The sequence below is a fragment of the Varanus komodoensis genome, unplaced genomic scaffold (genome assembly GCF_004798865.1).
Source record: "Varanus komodoensis strain SLA01 unplaced genomic scaffold, ASM479886v1 scaffold12, whole genome shotgun sequence".
Lineage (NCBI taxonomy): Eukaryota > Metazoa > Chordata > Lepidosauria > Squamata > Varanidae > Varanus > Varanus komodoensis.
In genome coordinates this window covers 31,183,304-31,201,419 of record NW_025335349.1, presented here as the reverse complement: position 1 = coordinate 31,201,419, position 18,116 = coordinate 31,183,304, and the positions used below count along the sequence as shown (strand labels likewise).

The 18,116-nt window shown below is 42.9% G+C and overlaps 1 protein-coding gene across 1 annotated transcript in view; it reads right to left on the bottom strand.

Annotated features, from left to right (window-relative positions):
* Window positions 1-1,448: 1,448 nt before the first annotated feature.
* Window positions 1,449-18,116, bottom strand: part of RHBDL3 (rhomboid like 3) — a 128,072-nt gene continuing 111,404 nt past the window's right edge. The window contains exons 6-9 of the mRNA XM_044421486.1: window positions 16,017-16,165; window positions 10,265-10,377; window positions 2,765-2,889; window positions 1,449-1,484 (exon numbers count right to left, since the gene is read on the bottom strand). Coding sequence (XP_044277421.1) covers window positions 1,449-1,484; window positions 2,765-2,889; window positions 10,265-10,377; window positions 16,017-16,165 — 423 coding nt within the window. The remainder of the gene's footprint in view (window positions 1,485-2,764; window positions 2,890-10,264; window positions 10,378-16,016; window positions 16,166-18,116) is intronic.

Here is an 18,116-nt window from a genome sequence, read left to right as displayed (position 1 = left end):
TTTGAGGTTATTTGTATGATATGGCTCATGAAAATTAACACTGATTAAGAGACCAGAATAAAGTATTGGTTGGAAAGGATGCTGTTGAACATTCACTTGAAGTGGGGATGCTCCCAAATATAAATATATTTGGCATATGTCAGGCATGTTACCTGTCTTACAAAAGGGGGGGGGGGTTTGCTACAGGAATTCCCTCATATTTTTCAAGATCTTACCAGGACATTGAGCAGGCAAGACTTCCCATTTTAGCTACCATGACTTTTGCACATCTGAAAGAGTAGTCGCAAAAATAGTTTTAAAAATTACAAACAGAATTGTGGACATTTTGGGCATTTTTAATGTAGTAAATCAGTTAACAGATGGCCCTAAAGTGCTGTTTGGGCGTTTTGGAGGACTGTCATTGGAAGACATTACGAACGTTTCCAAAAGCAGCAGGGGGTGGGGAAGCAGGAGACAGGGCAGGTTCAGTGCTCAAGTTCCCAGGAATATTGGTGAGAGGGCCAAGGGGAAAGAAAGGGCAGGGTCACTCCAAGGTGAGCCCAACTGTCTGTCAGGCACACCCTGGGTTGTCCCATTAGCAACCCACTGCACAGCTTATTTACAGAATGGCTTGTTGTGTCATGCAATTGTGCCCCATGGTGAGTTAACCTGACATCTGAACCCAGCAGAGTTTCCACTGTTGGGCTTATTTTTCATGAACATGCCACTTTGAGAAACCAGGGACTGTTGTTAGATTGCTCCGTGTGGTTTCTTGTGGCATCCAGCAGAGTGATTTCATCTTAGGTTGCCAGGAATAGCTGGCGATCCATCCAGCATGGGTAACAAAGGACCCGGCCACCTGCTATGATCTTACTAGGGTCACCATCATTCCCCCTCACCCTTTCTCAGTGCTCTCTACTCCCAAAAATCAAGGGGAAAGGACACTGGAGAATGTCCCAAACTTATTCACTTCGTTTTCCCCAGTCTTACACGTCTATTTACTGATCCTACATTGTATTTGCATATCACTACAGATCCCCCCCCCCTCCATCTCCCTGCACATCTCTACAGATACCTCTGCAGATTCCTCTGTGTATTTCAGGTAATGCACCTCACCATTCTACTATGAAATTTGTACCCTGAGAAATTTTCAGGGTACAATTACCCCCAGAAAGAGAAATTTTCTGAGCCCTTATATGGTAATACATTACTGTTTCTTTAACTGGGGAGGGGGGGTATCTTGCACAAGTGCGCCTATCTGCTATTTAGCCCAGCAAACCAATTTCCCTTCTTACTCCACCTTCCATTTCAGCGCCAGCCTTGCCAGTGATTACAGTCTTGGGAGGTAACAATGTGATGTGAAGTAGGCTGGCATCATGTAGAGCAGCATTATTCATGACAAGGCCTGAGGACCATGGGCAATTCCTAATCACCTGAAGTGCAGCTCTCCACCTCTCTCTTTCACTCGGTCACTCTTCTTTTTGCAGCTGGTGCTCACAACTACGCTACCGAAGGAGGTTTCAGGGGGTGAGGGTCAGAAAGCCGACACGCATGCATCAGCTGTAAGGTGGCTGAGGGAGAGGCAGGGAAGAGGGAGGGTACAGGAATCACCAGCCCCTTGGCTGTGATGGGGAAGGACCATGAATGCAGGGAACCTCCGTATGTCCTGGCCCTCAGGGGTCCCAGCACCTTTAGTGCAGAAGAGACGAGAGCCGCTAGCATCTGAAGGCAGTGGTGGGGTGGCTGTATTCTGGATATAACCCTTCAGAGACAACCAAGCAGACATGCCTTCAGGCTTTAGGTATGTGAACTAAATTGTAAGTACACATACCCACCTGGGTCTTACAGCATCACATGGAGATTTTGTCTACAAACCATTCCAGCAAATCCTTAGAAGGGAAAATAAAGTGATTTTATTTTACACAGCTCTCCAGGGAGACAAGTGAGAAGTAGCATCCCAGTCAGAAGGCCTGGGATGCTACTGCTAAATATTGCATTTTCTCCCCCACTCTGATTTTTCATGCATCTTTATTTAGTTTATCCCCCCTACTCTGTTCTATTACTTCCCACTGGGCAAAATGCCTTATTGCTTGCTCTCACTTTATGTATTTCCAGCAACATTTCCTTCTACAGGCGAGGACATTTTTTATTTCTTGCAGTTACTCAAGGGCATGCAGGGAAGCAAAATGATTCCAATGAGCCCCCCCTCCCATGAGGAAAAGAACAGCAAAGCACAACAAACAGATTGCAGATTGTCATGCATATAATACAGTGGCAAATGCAAAGCGTCATTTCTGTTATGCAAGAATTCCTCACCAACACACACACACTTCTCTCCATCAATGGGCTTTTCTACATGAGACAGTTATTGTGCGCTGATCATTCCCTACCCACGGTTGTTTACAAGTTCTTGAGCTGATGTTGTGACCCTCTAGGTTTGCTTCTTTGTCTAATCAGGGCCTGTGGTATTTTTTTTAGAGAGCAGGGAAAATATGGCAAAAGTCACTTTGTCAAAAGTGAAAAAAAACACTTTTTCACTTGTGTGTTTGTGTTATTCTGTTCTATCATAGGCCCATTTAGAGCTTAAGTAGTGGGAAAACAGTAAATTATTCTTTGTGCACTGCTTGGATCTCAGTTCTTGGATATAACTGAAGGTAGATCGGGCCGATCAACAGCCATGTGTAGAAAAGCTCAACAACATGTGAGGACTTTTTATTTTAAAACTACCAGAACTGGGATAATATGAGAAACTTCTACAGCAAAGTGTAAACAGTTCAAAAATTGCCTCCCTTCCTATTCCAGCACTTACCATTACAATATTGGCTAGATGGGCAGATATAAGAGCATAGACCCCTCCAGATGAGCCCACAACAGGTGCAGTCATATCAGCAATTGACACTGCTAAGGAACCTAGCAAAAAGAAAAAAGAAACATTTATTATAAAATCCCACCAGACAAAAGTGCCGAGCATCTCCCATTTTTTCTATGCAAAAAGACCATTCCAAGAGTCTCATTTTATTCCACAATACCTGCTCCCTTGTTATCCAGTGACTACCAAGTTAGCAAGGCAGGAAAAGTGCGTTTTTCCAGCACAGAGCTGGTAATTCCTTTGTCAAAGGCTTTAGAAAGGTATTTGACAAATCCAAAGAGTGTTGGGGCGCAATCCTATGTACGTTTGCACAAAAAAGAAAGTCCTACAGCTTCCAGCATATGTGGAATTGTTCTGTCTAAACATTCTTAGCTATAACCATTGATAGTCTGGAGGGTACAATTCTAAGTCAAACATCCATGTTTAGAATCACTGTGCCTTTGAAGACGGGAAACCAGGGACCAACCACAGGAGATGGCTAACGGCACTATCACTTCTTCCTTCAAGCCACTGGCTTAAACAGGAATGCTGGGCTAGCTGGACCCTGGCACTGACATTCCAAGCAATTCGCAGGGCTAGGGAATGCAAGCCAGAGAAGATCAGTGAGACTGTATCCAAACGTTTGGGGAACCTCTGTGATCTGGGAATGCTGCTTATAATGGGCAGCATGATTGGTTTCTGACTAGATAGCTGGTCTGAAGTCATTATCTGAATTGCAATCACATCTTGGAAATGCAATCAAGGCTTGAGACCTTCTGGTCCTCCGATGCAAAGGGGGACTGTGCTTGCTTTCAAAAGCCTGCACCTGACAGGTCAGATAGGCAGCAAAAAGCTGATGAAGCAGACAGATGGGACTGAGTGCATGTTGGAAGGGTAACAAGAGAGTGAGACTGCTCAGGGCCAAGTGACATGTTACACGGAGCTCTTTGTCACTCCATCCCCACATCCCCTACTGTTTTAATTGAATTTTAAAAAGCAACTACTGGAGCCTGTAGGCTACCCAAATAGGCCCCTCAAGCTGCTTTCCTCCCCATCAGGTAAAAACATAAGGACCTGCCTTTTTCCCCTGCTGAGAGGGTGATAGTATTGTCTCCTCACCTGACCTGATTGCAGGAATGCAGGGAGAGGGAGGGAAATGACAACATAGAACATGGAGTAACACAGAAGTGGAGCTTGACTTTTAGATGGGGGGGGGAGCAGGATGGGTGTGGGATGTCCTTGCACCCTTGCCTAGCCCTGCCCTGCCTGTAGCATCTCCCTTCATTCTCCTTCCTCTGGCAACATTTGTCCAGCTGGGGCCCCGACTCGCATTTGCCATATGGCAAGCTGGGGAATGGGAGGATGCAAGCGAAAGGCAGCAGGTGAAGTGGAAATCAAGCATTGCTCCCCTTTTCGCTGCTTTCCCCATTAAATTTCTGCCCTTTTCCTTGCCATTTTTTTCAGAGTTCACAGGCCTGGGTCGTTCTTTCTCCTGAACATCCCTTTCTTTACCATGCCACTGTGACAGCAAAGACAAGTGAAGGGAAAAGAATCAGGCTGGATATATTAGATGAATGCCTTCGTAAATTTAGTTAAAATCATGCATCAATATTGTGTTTTCCTTCCTGTATGTTTGCAAGCAGTGTTATATTTGTACTTGCTTGCACTTATCCTTACTACCGCATCATTTCTCTTTTTCTATGTCTTTCTCTCCTGCAAACACTTTGAAACCATTAAAGAAAATGTTTTCAGTCGCATGCTGTGAAATAATTGGTAGATAGCAAAGATCTTTTCTGCCTGTGATCTTTTCTGGCAACATCTTCCAAGACCTGCTCCATCCTTTTAATGAGAAGGCTATTCCCCCCTCACTCCTTTTTATTTTTAGTATTTCCTTCCCACAGTCTATCTGACACAGTTAACAAGGGGAAAATCAACTGACAGCTGGCAGAATATGTAGGATGGAGAAAAGTGGAGGTGGTGGGGGCAAGACAAGCACAATGGTAGACACATGAATATCAGAACTACAATAATGGACAAATATATCATTTAGTTCTATAGTTTTTTCTGAGTTGCCTTTCAGTCCAGAAAGGGCCCCATACGGACTTCCAACTTAAAATGGAAAGCGCACAAAGCTGTGCATGTTAGGTCAAAGCAAAGCTCTACAACTCTATCTGAATGCACAAGATTGTTCCCTAAAACAATACAACAGCATTAAAATACAGCAGAGAAAAACAGGGGAGAAAAATATTTTTTAAAACATTTAAAATTACTGATGCATTTAAAATTACTCAAATGCCACGTGGAACAAAAACTTCTTAATATACTGTCTAAAAATAAATATCCTAGCAGAGTAAAATCTGCAGGGACTCCTTTCCTTTCCTTCCTAAAAGTAAATGGAGAAGAGGCCAGTCCCACCTCCTTAGGAGGAGAGTTTCACAATCAGAACAACGTATTTGGCACTGATTCCCTAAGCAGAAAACGCAGGTTCCTGTCCCAAGAAACTCAAGATCTAAATTCCAGCCATGGGAGATGCTGAGGATGGCAAGGGAAGCGCAACCACAAGGCAGGGAAAGAAAGGAAGGGGAGACTGGAAGGAATGGAGGTAAGGAATTCCAGACATGCCCACCCAGGCCTAATTCTCAAAGAGATGATAAAAGTACCCTTAGAAAAACCTCCCTCCACACAGAACATGAATATGTACAAAGAAGTGGTCTAGAATCCCCCCCCCCCATCCTCTTCCCACACCACCACTGCCTACTTTGATTATGGGATCAGACACTCCAGAGTATGAGTAAAGCCATCCTCTGCTCTAAAAGGGGCCTTCATGCCAACGTGTTTATGGAGTCCCTGTTCCTAGTTTTCTGATCCAATTACTGCATTTATGCTTCCCACCTCCATCTACTTTCGCATGGCAGAGAGCATTTGATTTATTACTCACTGCACTGGAAGTCACACACTGCTACTACAGCTTTATTTATTAATTATAACAAAAATTTAGCTACACAGGAAAGGGGGGGGCAGCTGACTCTCTTCATCACTGACACAAGCACACTATGAGATATTTTTTCAGTTGCCTCTTGCTCTCGCCTCCTGTTTTAATTAGATCTTGATCTATCACCAAGTGAATTTTCCTCACTTCCAAAATACAGAAGTGCCAGACAGGGATAACAAATGCAGTACACATGTAACAATCAATCAGTCCATAAGGGTCTATCACCCAATAGATCCACCAGCTATTGGCAGGCTGGCAGGCTGCCTTGTTGGAATTTCACCAAAAACTTTCAGCTGACAACTACTGACACTGCTGGATGCTGTGATAAAGCCAAACTGGAAATATGGATTTTTTAAAAAATAATGCCTGAGATTCTTTTTACCTTGGGAAAGATCTCTCATGAAAACAGAATGAATGGTAGGATAGCTGGGTTTGTGAAGCTTACCATAAGGAAAGCAACAACAATGCATCAGTTACGGGAGCAGACACCCCTGTCATAATCCTGTGCATATATGCTTAACCCTTATATTAATGTATGTTCATGCAGCTATTATGCAGCTCAAGTGTATCCAGCTCAAATGAGAAGCAAATTTAGCTCAAATGAGAAGTAAACATGGCATGAGGAAAATCTATTCCAACCTTCTCCGTTATCAAGGGACACATTTTTTGTTTCCATATAGCTCACTGACACAATAATAAACTATTATATATTCACTAATAAATAACAACATAGTTGGAATTATTTTTCTTGTGTGGGCATTGCACAGGGCTAACCAGAAACAACTGTGGTGTTTTTAAAAATATTTGCTTTTTTGCATTACATCAGCATGGCTTGCAAACTTTGGCGCTATCTGGCAAACCATTAAAAGCAAAACAGATACTTTTTCGTCTAGGAACTGAGGGATTGCACAGTTCCTGCTGGACTTTATCAGTTGTGGCAACTAAACAGGAACAAATGCGGGCTGAAACACTCTACTTGTGCCTCTAAAAGGGAACCACATGGATAAATTTGGGCTTGGCAGGCTTTTAACTTCCACAAAATACATTCTTATAATATTATTATTATTATTATCGTTGCTTTTACATTTATAGTTGCCTTGTTTCATCTTATAAGGAAATCCAAAACTAAGGCAGCTTAAATAGTCCTTTTCATTTTATCAGAACGACCCTATCAGACAGGTTAGGCTGCGAGTCAGTGCCCAGCTTGCTTTTAACAGCAAATTGTGGGTCACTGAACCCCTGATTTGCTAAGCATGACTGGGAGTGAGCGAGTGCTCTGCTTCCTGGCAAGCTTCTCATTTCCACTTCGATTTGACAGTCGATCGTTGCCCCAATCTTAGGTCGCTCTGGTGACATTCCTACCCAGACAGTGGGGGTTGTGTGGTAGTTAAAAAACTCAGTTTTAAAAGAAAATAATTCTTCTTATTAAATTTCAGTGAAACAAACCAAAACAAAACCATAAAGAGGAAAAAAAAGACTGTAACTATATAGATTTGAATATAATGATTTCAACAAATGCATACAGTTTCCTAAGAATTATATTTAAATACCAACAAAGGCAGACCAAATAGCTGTCTATCTGTTTGCAAGTGGTGTTTATATACCACATATTCAGCTGTTGGAAGTGTTGCTAGGTCTTCAGTCTATTGCATTATAAGAAGTGCATGTTTATCCTTCCAAGTTTTAATATCAGTCTTTTAGTTGACAAAGGGTACAGTGAATCTATTTGCATTGGCTGTGCATTAACTTCCAGGAAGCAGGTAGATAATTTAAGAGGATATCTGCATCAGTAAATATTAATATTGCAATACAAAGTTTATCCATATAACAGTCTCCTCCCAAAAAGAGGCAAACTTGGACATTGTGAAAACATGTGGTTAAAAAAGGATTCTATATTATATACCTTCAGCAGTTAGGTGGCTTAGACAAAGTCTTACTACAATGACTTTGTAGCCTCATTATTAAATAATCCAGAGTTAACCCAAGAACAAATCATAGCTTATATCTGGGTTGTTTAACCCCTAAACTAACCAGAATACCTAGATCTGGACCTCAGGAGAGCAATATACAAATGGGGTGATAGAAGATTGTAGCACGTGTAGGAGCATGTTAGAGGCAAAGCAGTTTTGGCAAATTAATTAACCCATAATTTGTAGTTACAAGCGAACTGGATCAGAGACTGATCTAAAGTTAGCTTTACAATTAGGACTGTGGAGTCGCAGATGGAAGCAATTCTTGGGTCACTGGAGTCAGAGTCCAACTCCTAATACATTTAAATTGTAATAAAAATAACATGTTAAAAATTCCTATTTCACAGACAATAATATGAGTAACCAATTTTTTCAGGTTATATTTTCAGGATATATTTCAATTTCATATATTAGTGAAAAGTGGTGCCCCATGAAAAAATTCACAATAGCAAAAGAAGTGTCAACAAAGTAAGCTTTTTTTGAACACTTTACAATAACAATGGATGGGAAATAGTATGTGTGCCAATGTATTATAGAGGAGTGTTAAAAAGCATCTGTTGCAAAAATTAATCATTTTTGTAGTTCTGATAAAAATGCCACCATAAAACTTCAAATTTAAAGAGATTTGCAGCATGTTCATCCTAAAATGTTAGAAGCTGTGAATGAGAAAGAGAGCAATAAAGACATTCCATTGACTTCAGGGCTAAAGAAAGATCAGAAATCTACTGGAAACCAAACATGACTACTATGTGTGACAAAGCTGAGTGCTTTCAATCAATATAGGAAATACATAATAATTAAATAATTAGTATATTCCTATATTGATATATAAATAAAGGAATCAGAGTTGGAGTGGAAAGTACCATAACTCGAGGAGTCGGAGTTGAAGGTTTTAGGTACAGACTCCACAGGCTTATTCACAAGCGAGTGAGCAGGAATCAGCATCTGGATTTTCCACACTCCTTTCCAACTTTGCAGTGGTTCCGCTCCTATCTCAATGGCCGATTCCAGAAGGTGGTGCTGGGGGACTATGGCTCTGCACCATGGCAGCTATGCCATGGAGTACCGCAGGGGTCCATTTTGTCCCCTTTGCTGTTTAACATCTACATGAAACCGCTGGGAGAGGTCATCAGGAGGTGTGGGCTGCGGAATCATCAGTACGCTGATGATACCCAGCTCTACCTCTCATTCTCTACCAATCCAGGTGAGGCAGTGGCTGTGTTGAACCGGTGCCTGGCCGAGGTAATGGGCTGGATGAGGGCCAATAAACTGAAGCTCAATCCAGACAAGACGGAGGTCCTGTCGGTTGGCGGATCGGGCTTCGGAGAGGGTGGATTTGACCTAGTCCTGAATGGGGTTGCACTCCCTCTTAGGGACAAAGTCCGCAGCTTGGGAGTGCTCCTCGACCCGGAGCTTTCATTGGAAGCTCAGGTGACAGCGGTGGCGAGGAGCGCTTTCCTTCAGCTTCGGCTGATTAATCAGCTGCGCCCCTACCTGGAGTACGACTGCCTGGCGACGGTGACACACGCGCTGGTGACTTCCCGCCTTGACTTCTGTAACGCGCTTTACGTGGGGCTACCCTTGAAGACGGCCCGGATACTTCAATTGGTTCAAAATAGAGCTGCCAGGCTGCTGACGGGGACGGGGCGTTATGTTCACATGACTCCAGTCCTCCGTCAGCTTCACTGGCTTCCCATTGAAGTCCGGGCCCAATTCAAGGTGTTGGTTATGACCTATAAAGCCCTAAACGGCTTGGGTCCTGGTTACCTGAAGCAGCGCTTACATCCATATATGCCCGGCTGCCCCTTGAGATCTGCAGGAGAGGCCCTTCTCCAGGAACCCTCCGTGAAAGAAATTAGGAGGGTAGGTACTCGGAGGAGGGCTTTCTCTGCGGTGGCGCCCAATCTATGGAATGCGCTCCCCAGAGAGGTCCACCTGGCGCAGTCATTATTTGTTTTTCGGCGCCAGGCAAAGACCTTTTTATTTAAGCGTCATTTTAATTGTTAACAATATTTGCTTATTTATCTGGCCAGGACGACTTCTTTTATATTGTTAATTTTATATTGTTATTTTTGTATTTTATTGTATTTTGTGTTGTGAGCCGCCCCGAGGCTTCGGCAAGGGGCGGCATAGAAATGTTTTAATTAATAAATAAAATAAATAAACCCTCTAACCACCAGAGCACACTGGTTCTCATTAGCCCTCATTATCTAAATTACTGCAACCTGCATCCCATTTATATGGAAAACCTTGTAGGATCAAGAAATCCAGAACAGAGCCTTGCTTCTAGAAAGACGATGCTAAATGACAATTGTTTTTCCAAGCATCATTATGTAACATAATTATGTAACTTATTCTGCTAACTTAGCAAAACAAAAGGCACCTTCTACTTTTTAACACAGGCACCAGGATACCGGTGATGAACCACAATTTCTCCAGTCGTGTAGTTTATTTTATTTCAGGTGTAACACTTACCTGCTACAACTCCAGCAATGTAGACAAACCCAATCCTTGTTGCACCATGTACCATTTCAAGGGGGACTCCAACCAGAAGCTGAAGAACTATGTTGAGTCCAAGGTGCTCTATCCTGGGACAAAGTGAAATGGCATTTTTTATTTTTATTATTTTAACTTTCCTTTGATACTAGAAAACAAGTACAGAGGCTTTACATGTAGAAACCAAATAAAATGAGTGCTTGGGTTTCTTAATTTTATTCTAACATTTCAAAAGTTGCTGCTTTTATAATTCCAAAAAAAGATGTTACAATTTAGGTTTAAGGATCCTGTGTTTAAACACGGCTGCTTAGCAAAGTGCAGTTGAAAACATAACCATGGAGAACACTGGCCATGTTGGAAGACTCTAATTTAAATCTCAGCTCATCCATAAACTGACTGGAGCTGCAGAATAAGTTTGTCACTTGAGAGAAAAAAAAGATTTAAACAGGAACAGTACTCAACATCAACAGGTGTTTTCTTACAACCAAAGCAAACAGAGAAAGCAGGCGTCAGTTAAACCCAAACCAGCAACATCTCAATTCTCTATGTGCATAATCTTTTAGTGGCTTTTCAACCAGCTCTTCCCCCTTCCCTACAGAGTCTTTGAACTAAAGTCTTCTGCGAATTCCAACAGCTGGATGGCCTTAGACAAGCTTATCTCCTAGCTAGCTAGAAAACTGGCTCTTAAAACACAGAAAAAATAAATCTCTTTGCCTTGAACGGAAATGAGATATAAAGGCAAAAGCATCACACAAAGAACTTGATAAGCAAATGGTTAAAGTCATAAAAGAAAGCAAAATGTTTGGACATACTGGGCCAGTGGTTCCTTTAAGCCATCGTGGACTGCGGCACATGCTAGTCACCATTTTGAATATTCAAGCAGTCATTATAAAAAAACTCAGACAACAGGGGCAATGCAAAGTTAAAGAACCCTTGCATAACCCATAATCCTCAATTCCTGCTGTCTGGGTTCTGATGACATGACAAGTTGCAGCTGTAGCCTGCATACTAAAAACCATGTAGCACAGAGAAATATCTACAGCACTGCAGAGATCATGTGAATTGGGTTGTTACCTCAAGGGCAGGAAATCAGAAGGAAAAGGGAACTTTAGACAACAGAATTATTGCCAAAGGAAAGCTGATAGAAGGTCAGGGACCTGCAGAAAGGCCTTCCCTGGTGAAGACATTGGAGAGATACCCACAAGCCTAAACCATTCTGCCAGAGGATTGTGCTAAAGGAGAGTCATTGTGACAAAGGATGATGCATTAGCTAATTAACACATTACAACGCACCAGAACCTAGCACATTTATCTGCGAGTCTTGAATGCAGCCCTCCCATGTGAAACTGCTGCTCTTGTAACAGGAATATGTGAATTCTATTAAAAACAGGATTCTGTCAAAGGACTTGAGAATGCCAAAAAGGGATTCATGATGAATGCCTAGCCTAATGCGAACCTCAGAAAAACTGGTAGAAAGCTTCCCTGTGTGAGCATCATTGAGCTGGATCATGGGGAAAGGGAGCAGAGGATTAAAACTAGTCTACAAATTTGTTGGTTACAGTTTTGAATGAGTTTGGCAAGAGCACAGGGCATGGATCCAGTAATTAGGCAAAATACCACTCAGCTCATGTGCCCAGTGCATCAGTGGACAAGGCAGAGCATTGGGCTCACCGTGACTTTAATCCATTACAGAATCCTCCTGCACTCTGGGTCTATGGCAGTGATGGCAAGCCTTTTAGAGACCGAGTGCCCAAACTGCAACCCAAAACCCACTTATTTATTGCAAAGTGCCAACACTGCAATTATTCTGAATACTGAGGTTTTACAAGTCACAGCCAATCCAAGCAAATAGACATATATCCTTGACAGGGGACAGACCGGCCATGAGAAAGCTCGGACTAGTCACAGCTAATGAGGTGTGGCTGGTGACGTCTTCGTCTGGTGCCACTACTCCTTTCCGAGCATGCACATGGCCCCTATGTGCACTGTTATCTGATGCTCGGCTGCTGGGGCGATGCTGGGGCGACTCGTGTACCAACAGAGAGGGCTCTGTGTGCCTGCTGCGTCACGCGTGCCATGGGTTTGCCACCACTGGTCGATAGCATGCTTTCCAGCACTTAAGCTAGAATGGACTTTGAAGTTGTGACTCAGATCTAAACATATAACCAGAGAGCTAAATTTATAGCCCAGACAGCTTTGGCTGTTGGGCTGGATAAATATTAAATAGATAAATAACTGAGAGGTGAAAATGAGGAAGAAAGTTCGTCCTTGGGTCCACTTGAAAGCCCCATGGCTGTGGAGCCAACCATATTGTTCGGCTTTGTTTTAGCTGTGTTTTACACTTATATTGTATTACTCCCATAATTTTATATATTGCTGTATGTAGCTTCCATATATTGTATATGACAACTAACACAGAAATAGTTTTAAATAAATACAAGTTAAGAAAGTTAAGAAAATACACCCACTAGGTTATCTCACATCTCGCAAATAGTTGCAGAAATTTTTGCTACAGAGGGTATGGATTTTTTGTCTTTTAGAACATTCACAGCTATCCATATTGCTCTAGCTGTGAAAAATAGCCATGCCTTACTTGCAAAAATAGAACTGAGCCACCCAAAACTTAACTGGCCAGAATTCACCACTTATAGGTAGGCCCAAATCTCTTGTACATGTTTTTATGTATGTGCCTCTTATCCATATTGGTTCAGGGTGCAAGCCTATGGTCTCCTGACCTTGTGCTGGGGAGGCTGCGATAGGACTCTTTGGAGTCCAGCTTCAAGGTGCTCCAACTGCACAGCTGGGATTCTGGAAGCAGCTTCCCTGCTGCCCCCACAGAGAAAGAACCGCATGCCAGCTGCCTCTCCAAGGTCAGAAACTGGCCTCAGAGAGCTGAAGCAGCATGCTGGGGTGGGCAGAGCAGGTTGGGTCTGACAGCTTCCACTCTATCCGAACAGCACCCCCGCAACCTCCTTCCCCCCCACTCCAAGGTGCTTCAGATAGATAGAAAAATAGCTGTCTTTTGCACCCTGCACTGTATGCACACAAGCCTCAAGGTTCAGAGGTTTAAATGCACCCAGGGCAGACTCCGGATCGTGCCCTAAGCAGCTACAACTTAAGTCCTCCCCTTCTTTTACAACTAGTGGGCAACAGTCACCAGAATTCACAAAATGGTCAGGAATCTGTTTTGAATTTGAGTCAATGTGGGGTGAAAAGGATTGAGGAAAGATAAAGTTGCCGAACTTTTCTTATATATACAGAAACAGCTAGAAGTGACATTGCACATAGGAAGAGTCATGGGAAGGTGCCAAAGTTTCTCTGAACAAAGAATTTAACTCTCGTTTAAACCATATCTCTTGTGGAGCAATGATTTATATAGGTTAGGGAACGCTTAGAGGTTTCACTTCTTTGCGCGTTTGATGCATGCCTGTTCTTTAAAAATGACTCAAGACGCTTTTCTTTCAGTCAGTCTGTTTTGACTGCAGCCGAAAGCATCAGGGTCCCATAGTCAATAAGCACCCATAAAACATAATTAGCTTTCTCATGCTCTGAATGTGTCATTCTTTAGATGACAATATAATTGATTTATCAAGGCTTCACCTTCTCTGCAACCAAACAAATGGAGCCCTAGAATCAATGCAAGTCATTAGTTATGGCAGCAATACAAATGGGTGGGCCCCACAGATAATTAACGTCCACTCAGCATTAAAGTAGGAGGCTACAATTTACAGCTTGGGCTTTTTATAAAGCTTTTCTCCATCAGGACTGAGACAGAAACAGCACGCATTTTTGGAAGCTCTCAGGAAGCCCAGCCAGCCACCCTTCACAACTGCCTTCTCCTTCAATGCCTTCTGGCTGTCAAAGTTGACCATAAAAAAAGCAGATGAGCACAGTAAATTAAGAGCTTCAGATTAACATTTTAAAGTCGCAGCAGGAAACATGACAACAATAGAGGCTACCTTCTTGCTATTAGCTTGCCCTTTGGTGAGGGGGAAAGGAATAATGGTCTTACCATTAAAAAAAAAGAAAAGAAAAAGGATTATTACTTTTCCTGAGATTTATTTTATTCTGCAGATGTGAAAATAACCTAACGTGGGAACCTGGCTATAAATGATGGTTTAGCAACCTAACTGCGGTCAGTATTTCATTGCACGTGCATGCGCACACACGCATATATACAGCAGGGGGTTGCTTCTCAAGTGGGGAACATACGGCTCGCACATCCAGAAGATTTAGAATCCACTGCAAAAAGTAATAAGTGCACATCAGTTAAGTCTCTAATATTTACAGAAGTGAGGCACTGGTTACTGTATCTTTCCAAGAGTTTCCCTTGGAAACCAGCCAAGTTTGTGAAAGAAATGTGATAATTAAAAATTTCAGCACATTTTTCAAGCAACACGGCAGACTAATAGCAGCAAGATACTCGTCAAAGCAAAGGTTAGCTTTTTCAGGGTGAGGAAAGCACACTGCTACTGCTACAGCTACAACCTTTACGAGCTTACACTCTGTCAAGGTTTGGACATGCTTTGCAACCCATATGGAGGAAGCTGGTTCTTTTCATCCAGATGGAACCCACTGTTCTTAGGGCCAAACTAGATGTGGTATTAATTGTGTGAAAGCAATTTGCAAGTTTTAAAAATGGTGGCAGCCTGGAGGCCTAGGCCAACCCTGCCTGCACAGGCAGTGAGAATTTAACCCTCTCCACTCCCACCATTCTTATCACCAGAAGGTCCAAAGGATATGCCCATTTTAGGTAGTTTCAATGGCGCTATTTTCCACCCTATGCCTTTGTTATCCTACAGTGACCAGCAAGCATTTTAAGTGAGTTCTTAGAGAACTGAACAACAGGATTGTCCTCAACACTGAAGCCAAAGACCTAGTTCTGCAATGAAATTTCAGTAGGCCTGAATCACCATTGTAATAAAGTTTGGGCAAAGGTTTTTTTCTTCTTTTTAAGGATAAGTCCCTCTGTCAAGACTAACATCTTCAAACTTAAAAGTCTTCTACACCTTTGAGCTCTAATTTTGTCCTAGAAAAATGAAATGATACTTTCCAAGAGTTGGGAGATGCACATGGTTTTTCCCTTTATCAAATAGTATATTGTGAGCCACACAGGGACCCAAGATATGGGATATTGCAGTGGCATATAAATCCATTAAATAAATAAATTCATTTTAAAAGATGTAACACAACTTCTACTGGCTGCCTTATTCTCTCCCCTTCCCCCCTGCACTGTATGATTTGACATGGAGGGTTTATATTCACTGATCATTGCTCCAGCAGCAACTTTGTGTGAGTGTGTGATTCAAATACCAAGTGCGTTTTAGAATCAGTTTCTCTAAATTAGGCCCCTTCCCTGCAGGGGTTTAAAGGAACCCTGGGCAGAGTGGCACCCACGGCTGGCATGCCACAGGGGGTCCATGGCAGGCTTGCCTAGCAGCAGGGGCAAGCAGCCACACTCCAGGCACTGCCATGTGGCCAGGAACACTCTTGCAACCTTCCATTATGCAGCACAACATTGGGGGGAAATTAAAATGACAGTCAGCCCCAGTCCCCCCACCTCTTTTACTCGGGGACCCAGGGAAGGCCTCAGTGCTGGGCCTTGCCAGGAAGCTGGCCCCCAGCAGCTGCCCATGGAAGTATGGGTAGCTGACACGAGCACTGGGGCCCTGCCTGCCCTCCCCATAACGGCACGCAAAACCAAGATTTCGGTATTTTCTACAGCACTCACCCTGCATGCATGAATATGTAGGTGAGATACCTCCAGGCCTGGGCACGGAGCTGAGGATGATATAACAATGAGTTCTTCAAATATAACGGGTGGGTGACTTGCAGCACAAATCTATCAAGAACCACTCCATTGTAAAGAAAGAAGGCAACCTAAGAAAGCATGGAGATGCCGAGTTAATGATAACCTATTCAAGCATCCAGGCCAGAAAACACACTGAAGACTGTTCATTTAAGGAGAAACAAAGTGCTTAATCCAGCAAAAACAGTTGTGAGTATAAGGCTGTTCAGACCTTTTCGCTTTACATCTGGATCGTATACATGCAGGAGGCGGTGGAGGTGCACCCCTAGCATCGTTTGCTCACCCACCTGCGAGCCACGCACTGGCCTCTGTCTGAGAGGTGGCCTCTTGCGTATCAGACTCCTCTGCAGGGGCTGAGCCCCTAATTAATCAGGGTCCTTGCAGCTCTGAAGGAGTGTTACCTGCATACATCTGCATGGACTTAGATCCCCTTTTGTACTGATAACACATGCAGGACCATGGAGGCAGCGGAGGTAGCCAGCAGGCGCAAAGAAAGCAACCCCTGCAGCAGTATCAAATTCCAGTCCATGTTTTCGATATGATTCAATCACAACTACCGTTTGCTGAATCAGCACAATGTGTTTTCCCATGGGAAACTTGGTCTGTTTATTGTTTAAAATCAGTTTGTAATACAAATGTGAAACATCACTGCCCTCGCTGTATATGTATGTGGTGTGTGTGGGTGTGTGTTCTGTCCACTGGCAATCCCCTATCTTATTAATATTGCAATGAGTTTTATGGGGGGCTATCTTTGAAGACAGTTCAGAAACTTCTATTACTTCAGAACTGACTTGCTGCTCCTTTAGGACTAGCCACTATTATCATGTGATGCAAGCACTTTGTTAGCTACACTGACTTCCAGTCCATTTCCAAGCCAAACGCAAATGGCTGAGGTTGACTTTTAAATCTGTAAACAGCATGGTACCAGAGTTATCTAAAGGAACCTGTCCTTCCACATAGGCTTGCATAGACTCTTAGGTCTTCTTCAGGGTCCCTCTTCCAGGTGGCTGAAAGAGAGAGGAACTTCTCAGTTGTAGCCACAAACACCCCCACCCCCCTGGAACAAATTTCCCCAAAGAGGTTCACCTGGCGAAGTCCTGACATTCCTTCAGGCATTTTAGAAAACTCTTCCTAGATTGTTAAGTCTGTTTTTTTCTGATTGTTAAGACTTCAATGCTCTATGTGCTCTGCAGCCAAAGATGGAGAAGCTGTATACAGTCAGTAAAAACTAGACCAGGAGCTGACTGTGGCTCAGATCACGAGCTTCTGGTTGCAAAATTTAGACTTAAATTGAAGAAAGTAGGGAAAAGCACTAGGCCACTCAGGTATGACCTAAATCATATCCCTGATGAATATACAGTAGAGGTGACAAGCAGATTTAAGGTATTAGATCTGGTAGACAGAGTGCCTGAACAACTATGGACGGAGGTTCACAACACTGTACAAGAGGTAGCAACTAAAACCATCCCAAAGAAAAAGAAATGCAAGAAAGCAAAATGGCTGTCTAAGGAAGCTTTACAAATAGCTGAGGAAAGAAGGGAAGCGAAAGGCAAGGGAGAAAGACAAAGATACAAACAATTGAATGCAGAATTCCAGAGAACAGCTAGAAGAGATAAGAATGCCTTCTTAAATGAACAGCGCAAAGAAATAGAAGAAAACAATAGAATAGAAAAAACTAGAGATCTCTTCAAGTAAATTGGAGACATGAAGAGAATGTTTCATGCAAAGATGGGCTGATAAAGGACGAAAATGGCAGGGACCTAACAGAGGCAGAAGAAGAGGTGACAAGATTACACAGAAAAACTATACAAGAAAGATTTTAATGTCCCTGATAACCACGATGGGGTGGTCACTGACCTCGAGCCACACATCCTGGAATGTGAAGTCAAATGGGCCTTAGGAAGTCTGAGCAACAACAAAGCTAGTGGAGGTGACAGTATTCCAGCTGAGCTATTCAAAATCTTAAAAGATGATGCAGTAAAAGTGCTACACTCAATATGCCAGCAAACTTGGAAAACTCAA